Below are 14,175 nucleotides of genomic sequence, written 5' to 3'. Positions count from 1 at the left end.
GTAGTAGTAGTAGTAGTAGTAGTAGTAGTAGTAGTAGTAGTAGTAGTAGTAGTAGTAGTAGTAGTAGTAGTAGTAGTAGTAGTAGTAGTAGTAGTGGTAGTGGTGGTGTACGACAAACGACAACGAACAACAAAGCAGAATACCTGATTTCAAAGCATCTATGGATGATGGTAAAGTTCCAACAAATGACGGGAATGTATGATTGGCCTTTATTTTAGTCTTTCGGCGGGGGGGATAGGGGAATGAATGACAGGGACCAGGACCAGGGGAGGAGTAGTAGGACTCAGCAGCACACGCAGGAAAGATGTTGTTTCAAAATGGTCGAAATCAATCTGCATAATTAACCAAGAACAAAAAAAAAAACCAGAAAGAGGATCGTAGCCCAACGCGGGAATTGGAAAAGAGCGGTGATTGGACAGAAAAGCGAGCGAGCGACGACGACGACGACGAACGCTACTAGCTGATGGTGCGTGCGTGCGCCCCCGCCCGCCGGTACAAAATAGACACATTCACAGATGGACAGCAGCCAGCAGCCAGCACTCAGCAGAGTCAAGAACGAGGCTGCGGGAACCGTTGGAGTGTGTGCATAGGGTACTGCATCCATACTGCATCGACTGATGGACGGGAATGCGGGATGCTCGGTTTGAAGAGACAGACAGAACCCCCCCTGGGGCGTGCGGGAGGCTTGCTTGGGTGCGGTACGGCAAGGCTTCTTCTTCTGCTTGTGAGAAGACGATACATACGTAGGCGTGACAGCCCAAGCTGGAGTCGGAGCCGCACACGCACGCACGCACGCACGCACGCAAGTCATCAAAAGCTGTGCACCTAACTACCCTGCAGCAGCTCAGTCTGGTCTGCAAGAGTTGTCAAGTGGAGTTCTATCGTGGGGAGAGAGAGAGAGAGAGTGAGAAGCATAGGACGTCGTCCGCTCTCCACGGTACGCCTAACCGGATGCGGGAACTGGAATACATAAACGCAATCATAACGTACCGGCGATCGACCAGCCTTCTGGAGCGTCTGAATGGACGTTTTGTCCCACGGCTGGCTGGCGTGCTGGTTCCGGATCAGCAGACGACGACGACGAGAATGCTGTGCGACGACTTCATAAATAGAAATCAACCTTGGGAGGATCAGCAGGCGTTTCGGCACATGGGCATGGGTGGATGGCCTTCTACGTCATGGACAGACAGGACAGGCCAATGCCACCACGAGCTTGTCACAGACGAGTCGGAGGACAGCATGAGCATGTTGGTAATATGGAGCGCGATGAAGCACAATGATAGCAGGGCATCGTCTCGTCGGCTGTGTTGGTGGCTTTTGAACGGACCATTAGTTCAGACAGCAGCAGTAGCACTCACTCTGTAAACTGCAAACTGCACCGCCGTCGGAGTATTAATCAAAGGATGTGATCTACGAGTGATAATGTAAGCAAGGACGGACACACAGACGTGAACTCTATCGGAGTCTAACAAGCTGTGGACTGTGGACTGTGGACTGTGGACTGTGTGACCTGTAAACCTGTGAACTGTAAACTGTGAACTATTCACTCTCAGACCGACCAGAGGCACAAGCACATGCGTGCCACAAGCAGCGCACCCCGGGACAACAAATGCCCCGAGCCCCGCCTATCAGCCTGGCGGGACAAACCCTAAAAAGCCCAAGCGTGAAGCCTCAAGCGCATCGGATCCAGTGAGTGGGTAGCGTATATCTCATCCCGATGGGCGTTGTTGTCATGTCCGGCTTGCAATCCCGTCGGGACAAGTATTCGTCCAACGGTCGGCAGAGAGAGAGAGAGTTGTGATTGACGGTGTGCGGTACCGTAGAATTGAACGGCTTCATACTTTTCGGGAATCAACTAAGATTTGTCGGAATAACCTTGTCTCTCGGGCTCTACCGTGGTCTTGTAAGCCCCTCAAGCCCGGCCGACGGACGGGACCGAGTCGCGGGATCCCATCTAATTATTAGCTGTGTGCTGTGTTGTCGCGCGTCGATGGTTGCTTCTCATCACCACCGTTGCTAGGTATATCGCTGCATGTACTCGAGTCTCTAGCAGAGCATTGAGCGATTTGGTCTCATCGCAGCATCTAGGCGCGCTTATAAGTGGACGATGATAGGCTTTTTCTTCTCCTCCCTCCGACAAGGCGAGATTAGTATCGAGGGAATTGTTGTTGTCGTTCCCTTGTCTCGTCCGAAGTGAGGAAGGAGTGCACGAACTTCAAAAAGACAACAACGGCGGTCAACAGTGGAGTGGCTGGGGAGACGTGGTCCGTGTGCACTGTCCAAAAGCAGTCTAGACCGACACAGGATAGCCACGTTTTGAGACGGTCGATCCTTTCCCCCTACTCCCCTCCCCCCCCCCTATACCACCATCTCTTCCTCTTAACCCCCTAATTCTCACAGCGTGGTGGCCATGCAGCAGCCGCTTGACCAGGACAGGGAATTGTTGCAAATTAACGCAGACACTAGATAACAAGCCTCGCATCGGAGTATAGTCTTGGAGAGCTATCGTCGGTTCCTGTAGCTGGGCTGAGTGTACATGTATCTGATTTGGCCGTTCGGCTATCTTATTCTTGGGTGGGTAGTGGGTAGTGAATGTGCACGCACTACTTTGTTGTTTCTCCTGTGCGTGCTGTGTGGTGTGTGCTGCGTGCAACGAGCACCTAGGACCGAGCACTGAGCATTGTGAGCAAGATGATGTATCATGATGAGCACCCAAGAGAGTGCAGGCCTCGCCTCGATCAATCAGATCCAGTCGTCAACAGGCAGCCAACATTCGTCTGTTGGATGATCCGAGCGTTCGCTCGATTACCCGAGCCTGTGGTTCTGGGATGGATGCTGATAGCTGTAAATTAATGTCAGCTGCAGGCACCGCTAGACACATGGCATCTGTTTTATGTTGACCTTGACATGTTGTTGCCTACTTGCCTGCCTGTCTGCCTGCCTGCCTGTGGAAATGAGATTGCGCACGCATGCATGTGTTGGCACGAGCAGAGCCGAATCCTACGAGTACCTCGCGAACTGTACTGTACTGGAAGAGTGGGAAGGTGAAGCACTCCTCCCGCCGTGGCTTCAATCCTCCCGCACCTGAAGGCTTACGGTACAACAATGCGACCGTCTGACGTTCTTGACCGGTCAGCGGCAACATGACCTATCCTGGATGCCCGTACTTGTGGTCGTAGTAGCAGTAAAATATAGTAGTCATTGCAGTCATGATGATTCGCCTTGAGGCTGAAGTGGAGCAGCGTTGGCAGCGCTTTGAGTCGCAGTACGAGTGGACATGCGACAAGTCCCTAATGTCTAGCTACCTGGATAGCTCATAGTGCTGTATCAGCCATCAGCCAGCAGCCAGCAGCCGTCAGCCAGCATATCTATCGACTGGACACCTGACAGGTCCCTAATAGTGAGTGGTGTATCAGAATGCTAATTATTGAGAATGAGGGTCTACACACTCTCTCTACCACCAATCTGGCAGTGCAGATGGCGCTAGAGAGGAGCAAGGGTGGAGATATTGACTACGGGGAATAGCTCCCGTAGCGGCTCGGCCTGGTGGTGTTGAAATGGGTTTGGAGATGGGAGGGGAGGTATTTTAGACGCAGGGTGATGGGCGCACGGGAGGATTGTACGGAAAGCGTTTGAGAACGTTGACAATCTAATACGAGCCGACGATACGAGTCCATCATTAGATGCAATTTGAAAGTCTTGACAAGCCATAGCCGCCGCCGTATCGGCGACAATAGCGAGAGTCAGGAAGTCTGTCTGATGATGAATCAATCTGGAGCAAAGAAGAGTCAGGACAAAGTCACTCAGCCTCTCAGGAGATGGCCATCCTCGGCCGAGCAGAGAGAGGTATATGTAAGCAGAAGTAGCGGATTAAAAGTGGAGCGCGGCTGAACGAGAGCGAACGAAGAGAGAGAGAAGGAGCAACAGAGCAACAGAGCAACAGTGCAGGAGCGAGCGGAGCAGGCAGGCTCGAGCGAAAAATAGCATCACCGGCCACGGGTGATTATCCGGAATAGGCTTAAGGTGGTGTAGTTGCCTACGGTCGCACTTTCCCCACCAAGATCTTCACTACTGCTTGCCACGGTTGACAGTCACAAAAGGGTAATTTGGGTATTTGGGTAGTGCCTGCCCTGCCACTGTCTGCCCTGCCACTGTCTGCCCTGCCTGCTAACCTATTAGTCTATCGCTACTGCCCTAACAAACTACTACTACCCGCGGGCTGCACAGGACACCCGGCGCCGGGCACCACAGAGCACAGAGCATACAATGCACCCGCGCACTTTACAGAACAGGTGCGCACGTTCCATCTCGCTACGCCTCGGGTGCACTAAGATGGTAGCCTACTGGAAGGTTTCGGTATTTTAGTAGACTAGTAGTAATTAGTAGTAGATCGTAGGGATAGAGGGACAGAGTGTGTGAGTAAGAGAGAGACAGTGAGAGCAAAGCAGCAGCCAGGCCCGTCACTCGGCCCAAGCTCTACCACCACAGCCGACGCTTGTTTTTCCAATTGCTATCTACTGCTTCTGCGATGGTGATGATGATGATGATGATGATGATGATGAACATGATGCTAATGCTAATGCCGATGCCGATGATGCTAATGATGGATACTCTAGTCTCTCTGGATCTGAGACTGTGTGACTCTGACGCTCTGACTCTTGCATGATCTGATTGATGCGCTCGGCAACGATCCGGCTGCAGACTGATAATGCTCAGACTCTCTGTCGTGCTAATTTATCCATGGATATATTATTGTTTGACCATTTTCTACTGCATTTGCATCCGAACTAACAGTTAATATGTGCGTACATGGACTGTGATGCTATCTATCATTCGTTTGTCTGCTCGGCCGAGGGAGCTGCTCCTCGTCCTCTTCTAATTATCATGGATAAGGGATGCATCTTGACCGTTTGACTGATCCTTTTCAAGCCATTTACGCGCTTTATCCTCTACTCCTTTAGGCAGTCTGTCCTCTGTGCCTAAATCCATGTACGGTGGTGCAGTGCTCCCGCGCTCAAGCTTTTGCTGTCATCGTCCGAAAGTGCGCCATCTTATGCACCGCCTTATGCACCCACCACCCCCCTCCCCCTACCCCAATCCACACTGCCTGGCTAAGTATCATCGCCCTGTATCATTCGCTGCTTGGACGAAACTCTCCCCCCGGTCGTCCCTGGAAATCCCTGGAATCCTCCGCTGCTGCATATCCCTCTCGCTCTCTCTCATGTAGACCTCTCCACTATTACTGACTATCTGTCTACTGTACTGTACCTACTACTCAAGCCTACACTCCAAATATACACTTCGAGCTTCTTTCACTGCTATTCCCCCAGACAAATCATCTTGCTTCATCTCCACACACACTCTCTCTCACACCCCTGACTTATCTGTCCTCATCCCAAAACACTCTCCCGACCCTTTCTACAACCCTAGTCTGTATCGCGTCCACCTCCCGATCCACTCTATTTCCTTTTGGCTCCGTGCTAGCTTCGTCTATTCCTCTATTCCCTTCAACACACTCTTCTGTGACCACTATCCGCACACCCCCCCTCCCCCCTCCCCCCCCTCCCATCCTTGATAGTCCTTCCCCATCGTTCGACTCTTTCTGCGACACTCTCTCTCTCTCCACCGCAGCATCCCCAGTCCATGCTCGACAACCCCCCCAGCCTCGTCCACCGTCAAAGTATTCTGGTCCAGCCCTAGGCGCTAATCATTCCCGATCCAGTCTACAGCCCCGTGCTGCTGCTCCTAGTCTGCCCTCGACACCTTGAATTCACCTCACCCATATACAACTTCCAGGACCCACAATGCCGGACCAGCAACACTCCATTGTCAATCTCTTGGCTGCTGCTCACCACACTCGTCCTTCCACTAGCCAAACTGCTCTTCATATATCAGATCGCAGCCGCCTCTCAATCCAACCTCTGTCAGCCGAACTGTTGTCTCAAGCTTCTCATCATCATCATCACCATCATCCTTCATCCCAAACTCTGCCTCCCTTAATCCATAGCAATCGTCGTCTACCTTCACCTAACCCGATTGCATCAACTGCAAACATCACTTCCATCACCACTACTACCACAATGCATCGTTCAGACACCCCGCCGTCCATGGCACAAGACATCGCATATACCAGGACTGGCCGAATAAGTAAGGCCAAGAAAGGTCTCAAGGTCCATCACTGCAAGTGCGGTCGCGTATGTACACTCCTGTGCCTCGACGCCTTGTCTCTCCTCTAACCGTGCCCTTTTATAGTCATATACACGTGCCGAGCACTTGAGGCGCCACCAGAAGAACCACGAAGAGGAACCTCTCCGATGCGACTTCCCCGAATGTGGAAAATCTTTCCACCGTCCAGACTTATTACAACGTCACAAAGAACGACAGTATGCCTTCCATTCCATCAGTACTCACCACTACTACTCTTCTAACATGCATGCCTAGCTCCGAAATGCGCCGTGACAGCTCAACCATGGACTCCAGAATACCATCTTCAGCTGCCATGCACGGCTCTTCAATCCACTCAGAATACCCAGTCGACACCCGTGTCATGCACCACTCCATCTACCCAGCATCCACAGCATCAGGAATCTTGGACCTTTCGTAAGTCTCATCTCCTCACCCTCTTCTCCTTTCCATTGCCTACTCGCCTCGGATGCTTGGTGTCTGTTCTAGTCTACGCACGCTAGCGTTGTGGACCATCACAATACATCCGGCTCCGGCGCATCCCATCCATCCCATCCCATCTCATCCCATCCGCCTACCTTGTTTTTGTACCCTTTTCCTGGGCTCGGACTGACGCTGGATGCTTAGTTCCGGGAAGGCTCGGTCTTTCAGTACTAGCCATTCACTCGTCAACTCTGCTGTCCCGATTTCCTTTGACGGTCACATGACTTTCCCTACCGAACCGTGGTGTCCTTCTCCTCCCTACTCCGAGTCGAGCGGGTATGCTTCTCCAGGTTACGATGCTGTTATGCCTTACCCTGCGATGCCCTACTCTTTCGATTCGGAATCTGAAGCCGGCTCCATCGTCTCCTTCATCGATCCCTGGCTGTCCTGCGCCGTGCCTCCTCCGCCTCAGTCTCCTGTGTTCAACAGCATTCCTACTCATCTCGGCTGAGCTGACGTCGTGTAAAGTCCAGGGCTACTTGGCATGTCGATGAGCATGGCGACTACAGCCTATGACTACCCAGGCACGACTGCGTCAGCCTCGAATGACAACCTCTCGAGCTACGTCATGTACCAGATGCCCATCAAGTCTCACGAGGAGCGCGACGAGGACGAGCGTAAAACACTGTTTCCACAGATCGAGTTCGACACCACGTCCGATAGCTACCCGTCTGCCGACTACATCGAATGCTATTGGCACCACTTTCATCCAGTCTACCCTGTCGTGCATCGAGCAACGTTTGGGCAGGAGGAGCCATCACCACTGTTGAAGGCAGCGATGATGGCAGTCGGCGCTCAGTACTCCAAGCAATCAAATGCTCGCGCCGATGGTCGAAACTTCCACGAGCGGTGTCTCAAGCTTCTTTCGCAGCGCGACCTCGATGTAGGCCTGCTGCAGAGACCTTGCGACATGCAAGCCATATTCCTGATAGAGCTAGTATCGCAATACAGAGGCCGACGAGCTTCACAGCAGTTATCGAACCGCTTCAGACATATGTACAGCATTGTAAGCCGGATTCGTCACATGATTTCACGTACTCATCGCTAATATCATCGTGCAGCTGGCAACTGACTCGGAGGTCATGTCTTCGGGCAACACACTTGGTAGCTACGCCAAGCTGTCACCAGCACTCGACCAGCGCAACAAATGGAAGCAATGGGTTCGCCTGTCCACTCGACAACGACTCCTCATCGCCTGCTACATCCTCGAGTCGCAGCAGGACTCTCTGCTCGCCCGCAAATTGCCCAAATTAACCGTGTCCGGACTTGAGCTTCCACTCCCGTCTCGTCTCTCTGTCTGGGATGCCGATTCAGCCTCCAGCTGGCTTTGCTCCTTGCAACAGCACCCGGCCTCACCAAACTTCGTGTACGCCATTCCCACGGACCCAAACACACCCCAGTCATTTCAAGCCGCCGATGCCTTCCAATCAGCCCTGCTCATCTCCGCCCACCTCAACCGCTTAAAAACCACCTCTCGCGACACAACTGCCCTCCCTCAAACCATCGACCCTTCCATCCCCACCCAGCTGCTATATCTCGCCTGCCACCTCTCGCGCGACATCCCCCTGCGCGACCTCCTCGCCGTCGCCGGCGAGACCTGGATCTTATCCGAAAAAGTCTCGTCCGAAGAAGTCTTCACAGCACACAAGAACGCCGTGCGCAGCTGGATCGCCCCGCTCTGGACACATTCAAAGCACCCGCCACCCATCCACATTGCCATGAAACACGCCGTCCGCCTCCTCCGCCTCTCCCTCTCCACCCAGCCGACGCCCACGCTCATCCCAGGCACCGAAATGGGTCTCTACACAGCTGTGCTCGTGCTGTGGGCTGTCACGACCGCCGCAACAGCGCGCTGGAAACAGTGCGTACGTGCCGCCACGCCGACGCCGCAGATCTTGTCGAGCAGTGACGCGGGAGCGGAGATGGACGAGCGCGAACTGGAGCGCGAGACGAGTGAATTTATCAGTCTGTTTGATTTCGATGTCGCGCTCAAGGGGATCGAGGGCGTGGGGCGCTGGCCTCAGGGTGGTGTGCCGCTTGCGCTGACACAGTGGCAGAGAGGCGTTGGTGCGGTGCTGAGGAGAGTGCAGGGCCGGATAGGGGGAAGAAGTGGAGGGCGAGATGGTGGTTCAAGTGGCGGTCCCGGGGAGTTGTTGGAAGGCGCAAGTGGGGTGCTGAGCAAGTTGGGCAGAAACGGATGGGGTGTGGAGTTGTTCTGATGGTTTTGCTGCTGTTGTGCATTTGCATGAGAGCGATTGTTCTTGTATGTTTGTGTGTGTGTGTGTGTGTGTGTGTGTGTGTGTGTGTGTGTGTGTGTTATATTGCGACTACCCATGAGCGATTTTTGGTTGTTTTTTGGATTATATCGTATATATTTGCATGTATATCATATGCCGTTACGCATATGAAAAGCATAGGGTGCTTACGAGGCTTGCATTATACGATGATATGCCGGATCTTTATGACTTGCTGATTTAGCTTTCTTTCTTGGACTTGTTCTTATGGCGCTGAATTGCTTGTGTGCTGCTACTACTACTACTACTACTACTACTACTACTACTACTACTACTACTACTACTACTACTACTACTACTATATACATGCACCGTCTACCGAAGTTTGCATCGCGTCGAATACCTATGCTATAACCCTAACGGATGACGTCATACCGAATTATATACATGCCAGGGTAGTTATTAATGGCAACAGGCTTAGGTTCACCTCTTTAAGGTTTCGCTGTTTATCTATCTCTTGTACGTTTATATTTAATGGGTTTAGTACTAATATGGTCGTATCTAAACTAACTACTAGACGTGAGCGATAATTTCTTTTCTGGTGGGCTGTCTGGCTTGGGGTCTTGATAATTGATTCTTCGATTCTTTGATGCTTGCATTATTATACTAATTATTATATCGTATCAGTCTAGCATATGTACTTAATCTTCTACTCGAGAGGTATGTCATGTACATATATATAGTATAATGAAAGGTTAACTTCGTGTATTAGATAGAGAGTCTCTTTCTATTATCTTCTTCTTTACCTATACTATCTTCGAAGAATATCTTATAAATCTTCTCTTCGTCGGTAGTATTACTACTCTATAGAGTAAAGAGGTCTTGACTATAGTGTATACGATGATATTGATATAGACTACTGTAGATATTTAGAATAGAGTAAAGTTTGTTGTTGCTTCTAAGCTTAGTAGTATGTACTAGTATTTAGATAGGTTACTTCGTAGTAATAGATATTATACTTCTTATATATCTTTCCTCGGATTTATGATAGAGGCCATTTCGTACACTACATCTCGCTTAACAGAGTCACCGCGAAAAGAGACATCCTCATGCGATTCCACATCAAACCTATCCAAACACTCTTACTCACTCTACTCCTCTCGGCTGCGTCAGCGTGAACAGCTCCTGACACATATCCATATAGCTAATCGGCGCAAACCGCGCCTCCCCGCCATCCCTCTCCACTCGCGATGGCATCGGCCTAATAACAGCATCCGGCCTGATATTCACGAAGAACGGAATCGAATAGCGAGACGGGATTGTATCCTCGCCACCTTCTAGAGCCCCAGCAGGCTTGCTGATGCGGTGCAGCGGCGACGGATACACGCCTATACGAGAAAATCAGTGATACCCACGCCACACACAGGCAATCACAAGAAAGAATGAAAGGACGTGCAGCATACCATTCGACAACCTCTCAAAGACATCGCCAATGTTCAAATACACCACGCCATCCCGCGGCACAGCACACACATACGCGCCCGTCCCGCGGCGCTCTTCAAACTCCAGCCCCCCGACACTCTCCTGGACAAGGAGCGTAAACGAACTACCGCCCATATCTTCACATTAGCACTCTATTCCCCCCCCCAATTTACCACTCTCGCTAACAGTACTCACGAACCTAAAGTCCCGGTGCGGCGCAATCCGCATTACACTGGCATCGCGCAGCTGCTCGGCGCTCAGGGGGAGGTAGTGTGCCAGCCGCATGCTCGGCTCGTGCGGATCGTGCATGTTGCGGAGTGTGGCGCGGTCGGAAGCGCTGAGGTCGAGGCTGAGCATGAGGGCTTCGAGGAGGTGGGCGGAGAGGGTTGTGAGGTGGGTGTAGAGGGTGAGGAGGGTGGGTTGGAAGGAGGGGAGGAGGGATGCTGGGGGCCAGATGTTTGGCTGGGAGGTGTTTGCGGGGCTGCCGATGTCGAATGTTTCCTGGGGAATGAAGGGTGTTAGGTGCTGGCATGGGGAATATATGCGTATATATATATACATGTATATATATATATGTGTGTGTGTGTAGAAAAGGGACTCAAACCTTCCAATCAGACGCACTCCGCAAGAACGCCTTCTCCGCCTCCGTGCTCGCGTATACCGCCCCTAGATTTCCTGATTTCTCGACCCCTGCCGCGAGATAGCCGCGATGAGGCGTTGGTGTGTCCGGGTGCGGGGCTGTCATTTTGTCGGCAAGGGGTAGGTCGAAGAACTTGTGCATGACGTCGAATGCGTTGTTGAGTATCTCTTGTGGGATGCCATGGCCCTTGATTCCGACATAGCCGTGGGCTCTGAGGTGAGATGCTATAGTCTCGGCTGCTGTGCGTTTGGATGCAATGTCGGGACTGGTGATGAAGGGGTGGAGGTCTGCTATTGGGACCGACTGCATTGTTGGGCTGTGTTTGGGGTGGATGGGAAGGGATATGTATTCGAGTGTGGGGAAATCTCATCGAAGAGAACAAGGCCGAAGTGTGCTTTTATGTTTGCTAAGGCTGAACGAGTGGCACAGTTGCATAAGAATTTACACGCTTATTGGCTACCTTTAGCCATGAGATCGTCCACATCGCTGACCGTCAACCACTGTTATATCGCAGAGCGTAGTGAAGGACAGGCAGGTGTGTGCACGATCGCCCCAGGATACCCCGTGAGTCAAGTATTCACCATCTCTAGTAACCTGATAAAGTCTCGTCGCACATGCCTCCCCAAGTCCTGCGCAGCTTATAGCATATGACCAAGGATGTACATATCTCAAACCCGCTCTTCTGCAATTTGAAACGTCCTGGTTATATGAACATGTTCTTTCTCGTCCTCGAGCTCATAAGAATCTACCAATGTACCTCTAGAACGGCTCGCTACAGAGAAAATGCTAGAAACGTTCTGGAAAAAGGTTTGCACCCCCTTGAGATGGAGGAAGTTTGATAGGCTTGGTAGGCAAACCGTACAAAGCCCAAAGCCAGCCTCGAGGAGCATAAAGTATGCAGCGCCAGTCGACAAGACTACGAGAAAGTACGTGCTTCTCAAAACCAGAAAGAAAGCGATACTCACAATCTTGATCGGATGAAGCCTGGAATTCAACTGTGCAATTGTCTTAGACCCATACATACATAGCAGCCAGGCGGTACGACTTACTTTCCAATGATTGCATGAAGATGGTCAACCGGACGGCCGAAGTGGCGATTGATCTGGAGGTCAAGTTCAGCAAGGGATTGATACTGCACCATGAAATACCTACAGAGATCCGAATAGAAAGATGACAGTAACTGCCAATTTCCGCTGCACGCCCATTTTAAGGTCCCATATCTATGCAGTCAGCAGTTGTCTCAATATATGTAGCAGCTGTTTTCATCGCCTCACATATGGTAGTGGAAATAACAGCAATACCATATCGGTCACAACATCTGATATACCCAGAGCTTTATGGAATGCGACGCTGTCGACAGTGCATTTCATGAAATTCTCCACCGAGGTCCATAGGTACTCTAGGTGCCTCAAAGTGCCACAAAGCATGAGGCTTCCCACCGTAAATGAGACGCCCCATACAAGCATGACAGTGATAAGAGCCCAAAGCACCCATCTGGTACCCTCGTTTGAGCCGGTGTAAAAGATGCGTAGATAGAATGCTAAGCAGCTCAGTTTGACACATGCCAGGGTCGGTGTCTGAACGACCAGGAAGAGCCAATAGATCTTGACCAGTGAGCCCATGCATATATTGAAACGCCAGTAGATGAGATATTCACCTTCCGCGTGATCGTCTGCTCGTGACTCGTAGAGACAAAGGAGAGTTCAGGGGATATAACAGGAGTCGGATACCCCATTGATTTTGTTCCTACACCAACTAGAAGGGCTGCGCTCAAACACCATATCAAGAACTTTCTTTTAGTCAGTGGAAAATGCTATAAGTAACAGCGAGAGCTACATACTAATGCTGGCAGCGTGAGCCAGTCATCCCATCCGTAATGGCTTCTCTGGGATCTACGCACTGCAAACCGAGCGCTGACGATCCCGGTGCACACAGCTGGCCAGATGGTTGCAGCTGTGTAGAGTAAAGGAGGATGAATCCTGAGAGATGCCATTGTTTGACGTGAGTTCTGGGCTAGATGTAAAGTGGGTTCTAAGAGGGCAGATGAGATACTCCGGAGAGCACTCCTTTGCGGACCACTTCTATAAGTGAAGTTGCATAGTCCTTGCAGCTGCACCCTGGGGGCCGTACTGGCCGTTTGGACCAACGAATGTGGTCTTCATGTCTATCACGTTTGCTCTAAGACCTTTTGTCCGAGATACTGCGCCCACAGCTATCACGGAGTCTGGTATGAGCCGGGCACAGCAGTCGAGATGATCTTGGATGATGCTTGCTGAACACTTTAACCGCAGTGTCAATCACTTATGAGTGTTTATTGAATGTTGGATCGTTGGATGTCTGACTTGTCTATGGCTCTAATTCGCCATGTAGTGCTGCCATCCTTGGCGGTCAGACCACCCGTACCTGATCTCTAAGGGTGGGACGGCTCGGATGGCATACATCCGTTCACCATTCATACTCCGTAATTACCTTATCGCCTGCACGATTTCTTCAAGCTACGGCTCGTTGACCATGTCGACATCCAACCAACAAAATCTCACTTTCCTCCTGCAGCAAGACATAGTAAGTCACATCGCGGATGAGCATGCTGCATTCCACAACACAAGCTGACGCTCTATTCCGCAACTTGTAGAGTTTGCATGTCAACAACGCAGAGCCTTCGATTGTGTCAAGTCATAATGCTGGTGTAATCCTGGAGTGACTCTACTTTCATGGCTTCCACAGATGATACTATTCGCATTTTACATCATCACAAATATTATGTCTGAGTTTAGATTCTGGTATGACGTGGTGATTAAGTTATAGAAGGCAAAAAGTCTAATGTTGGCTATCTGCCTCAAGTAAACACCCCCTTGTGTACTGACTCCGTTGTCACTTCAAGGTAAAGACACTTCCGTATCGATGTCTATATTGTTCTCATGAATATGTCCATCTACATCAGCCCTTGGCTTAGTATTCGCATTCCCATGCTGTTGGGTTGAGATCGTGTTGGCTATAACATCGGTCAACATATATACCCTCTTTACGAATAAGTCCTTACCACGAGATCCTTGCAAAGGCAAAGCTGCTACCATTGTCATTACAACGAACGCAAGGCAGGATCGAAGAAGCATGATGAAGTCCGATACTGTAAGTAGCAGATACTTAATAGGT

The 14,175-nt window shown here is 51.0% G+C and overlaps 5 protein-coding genes across 5 annotated transcripts; 3 read left to right on the top strand and 2 right to left on the bottom strand.

Moving 5' to 3' along the window:
* Window positions 1-515: 515 nt before the first annotated feature.
* On the top strand, window positions 516-1,365 carry EJ05DRAFT_490217 (uncharacterized protein; the record flags this gene model as incomplete). The annotated part of the gene is made up of 2 exons (XM_033745858.1): window positions 516-578; window positions 757-1,365. The coding sequence occupies 2 exons, from the start codon at window positions 516-518 to the stop codon at window positions 1,363-1,365; spliced, it is 672 nt and encodes a 223-aa protein (XP_033595987.1).
* A 4,267-nt stretch (window positions 1,366-5,632) lies between these two features.
* Window positions 5,633-6,918, top strand: EJ05DRAFT_514992 (uncharacterized protein). Its single transcript, XM_033748571.1, has 3 exons — window positions 5,633-6,194; window positions 6,253-6,383; window positions 6,442-6,918. Exons 1-3 carry the CDS (start codon window positions 5,805-5,807, stop codon window positions 6,602-6,604), a joined length of 684 nt encoding a protein of 227 aa, XP_033595986.1. The 5' UTR covers window positions 5,633-5,804; the 3' UTR covers window positions 6,605-6,918.
* Window positions 6,919-7,162: 244 nt separating this feature from the next.
* EJ05DRAFT_505166 (uncharacterized protein) lies at window positions 7,163-8,885 on the top strand (the record flags this gene model as incomplete). The annotated part of the gene is made up of 2 exons (XM_033747674.1): window positions 7,163-7,672; window positions 7,728-8,885. The coding sequence occupies 2 exons, from the start codon at window positions 7,163-7,165 to the stop codon at window positions 8,883-8,885; spliced, it is 1,668 nt and encodes a 555-aa protein (XP_033595985.1).
* A 1,033-nt stretch (window positions 8,886-9,918) lies between these two features.
* EJ05DRAFT_514991 (Clavaminate synthase-like protein) lies at window positions 9,919-11,367 on the bottom strand. Its single transcript, XM_033748570.1, has 4 exons — window positions 10,987-11,367; window positions 10,582-10,883; window positions 10,364-10,506; window positions 9,919-10,288 (listed from the first exon to the last, which is right to left on the bottom strand). The coding sequence occupies exons 1-4, from the start codon at window positions 11,329-11,331 to the stop codon at window positions 10,047-10,049; spliced, it is 1,032 nt and encodes a 343-aa protein (XP_033595984.1). The 5' UTR covers window positions 11,332-11,367; the 3' UTR covers window positions 9,919-10,046.
* Window positions 11,368-11,690: 323 nt separating this feature from the next.
* On the bottom strand, window positions 11,691-13,347 carry EJ05DRAFT_542016 (uncharacterized protein; the record flags this gene model as incomplete). Its single annotated transcript, XM_033749697.1, has 8 exons — window positions 12,863-13,347; window positions 12,680-12,811; window positions 12,487-12,626; window positions 12,297-12,447; window positions 12,175-12,242; window positions 12,072-12,124; window positions 11,988-12,017; window positions 11,691-11,938 (listed from the first exon to the last, which is right to left on the bottom strand). The coding sequence occupies exons 1-8, from the start codon at window positions 13,013-13,015 to the stop codon at window positions 11,691-11,693; spliced, it is 975 nt and encodes a 324-aa protein (XP_033595983.1). The 5' UTR covers window positions 13,016-13,347.
* Window positions 13,348-14,175: the final 828 nt, after the last annotated feature.

Source organism: Pseudovirgaria hyperparasitica (assembly GCF_010093815.1).
Source record: "Pseudovirgaria hyperparasitica strain CBS 121739 unplaced genomic scaffold EJ05scaffold_20, whole genome shotgun sequence".
NCBI classification, from domain to species: domain Eukaryota; kingdom Fungi; phylum Ascomycota; class Dothideomycetes; order Acrospermales; family Acrospermaceae; genus Pseudovirgaria; species Pseudovirgaria hyperparasitica.
This window is presented reverse-complemented; position numbering and strand designations above follow the sequence as displayed.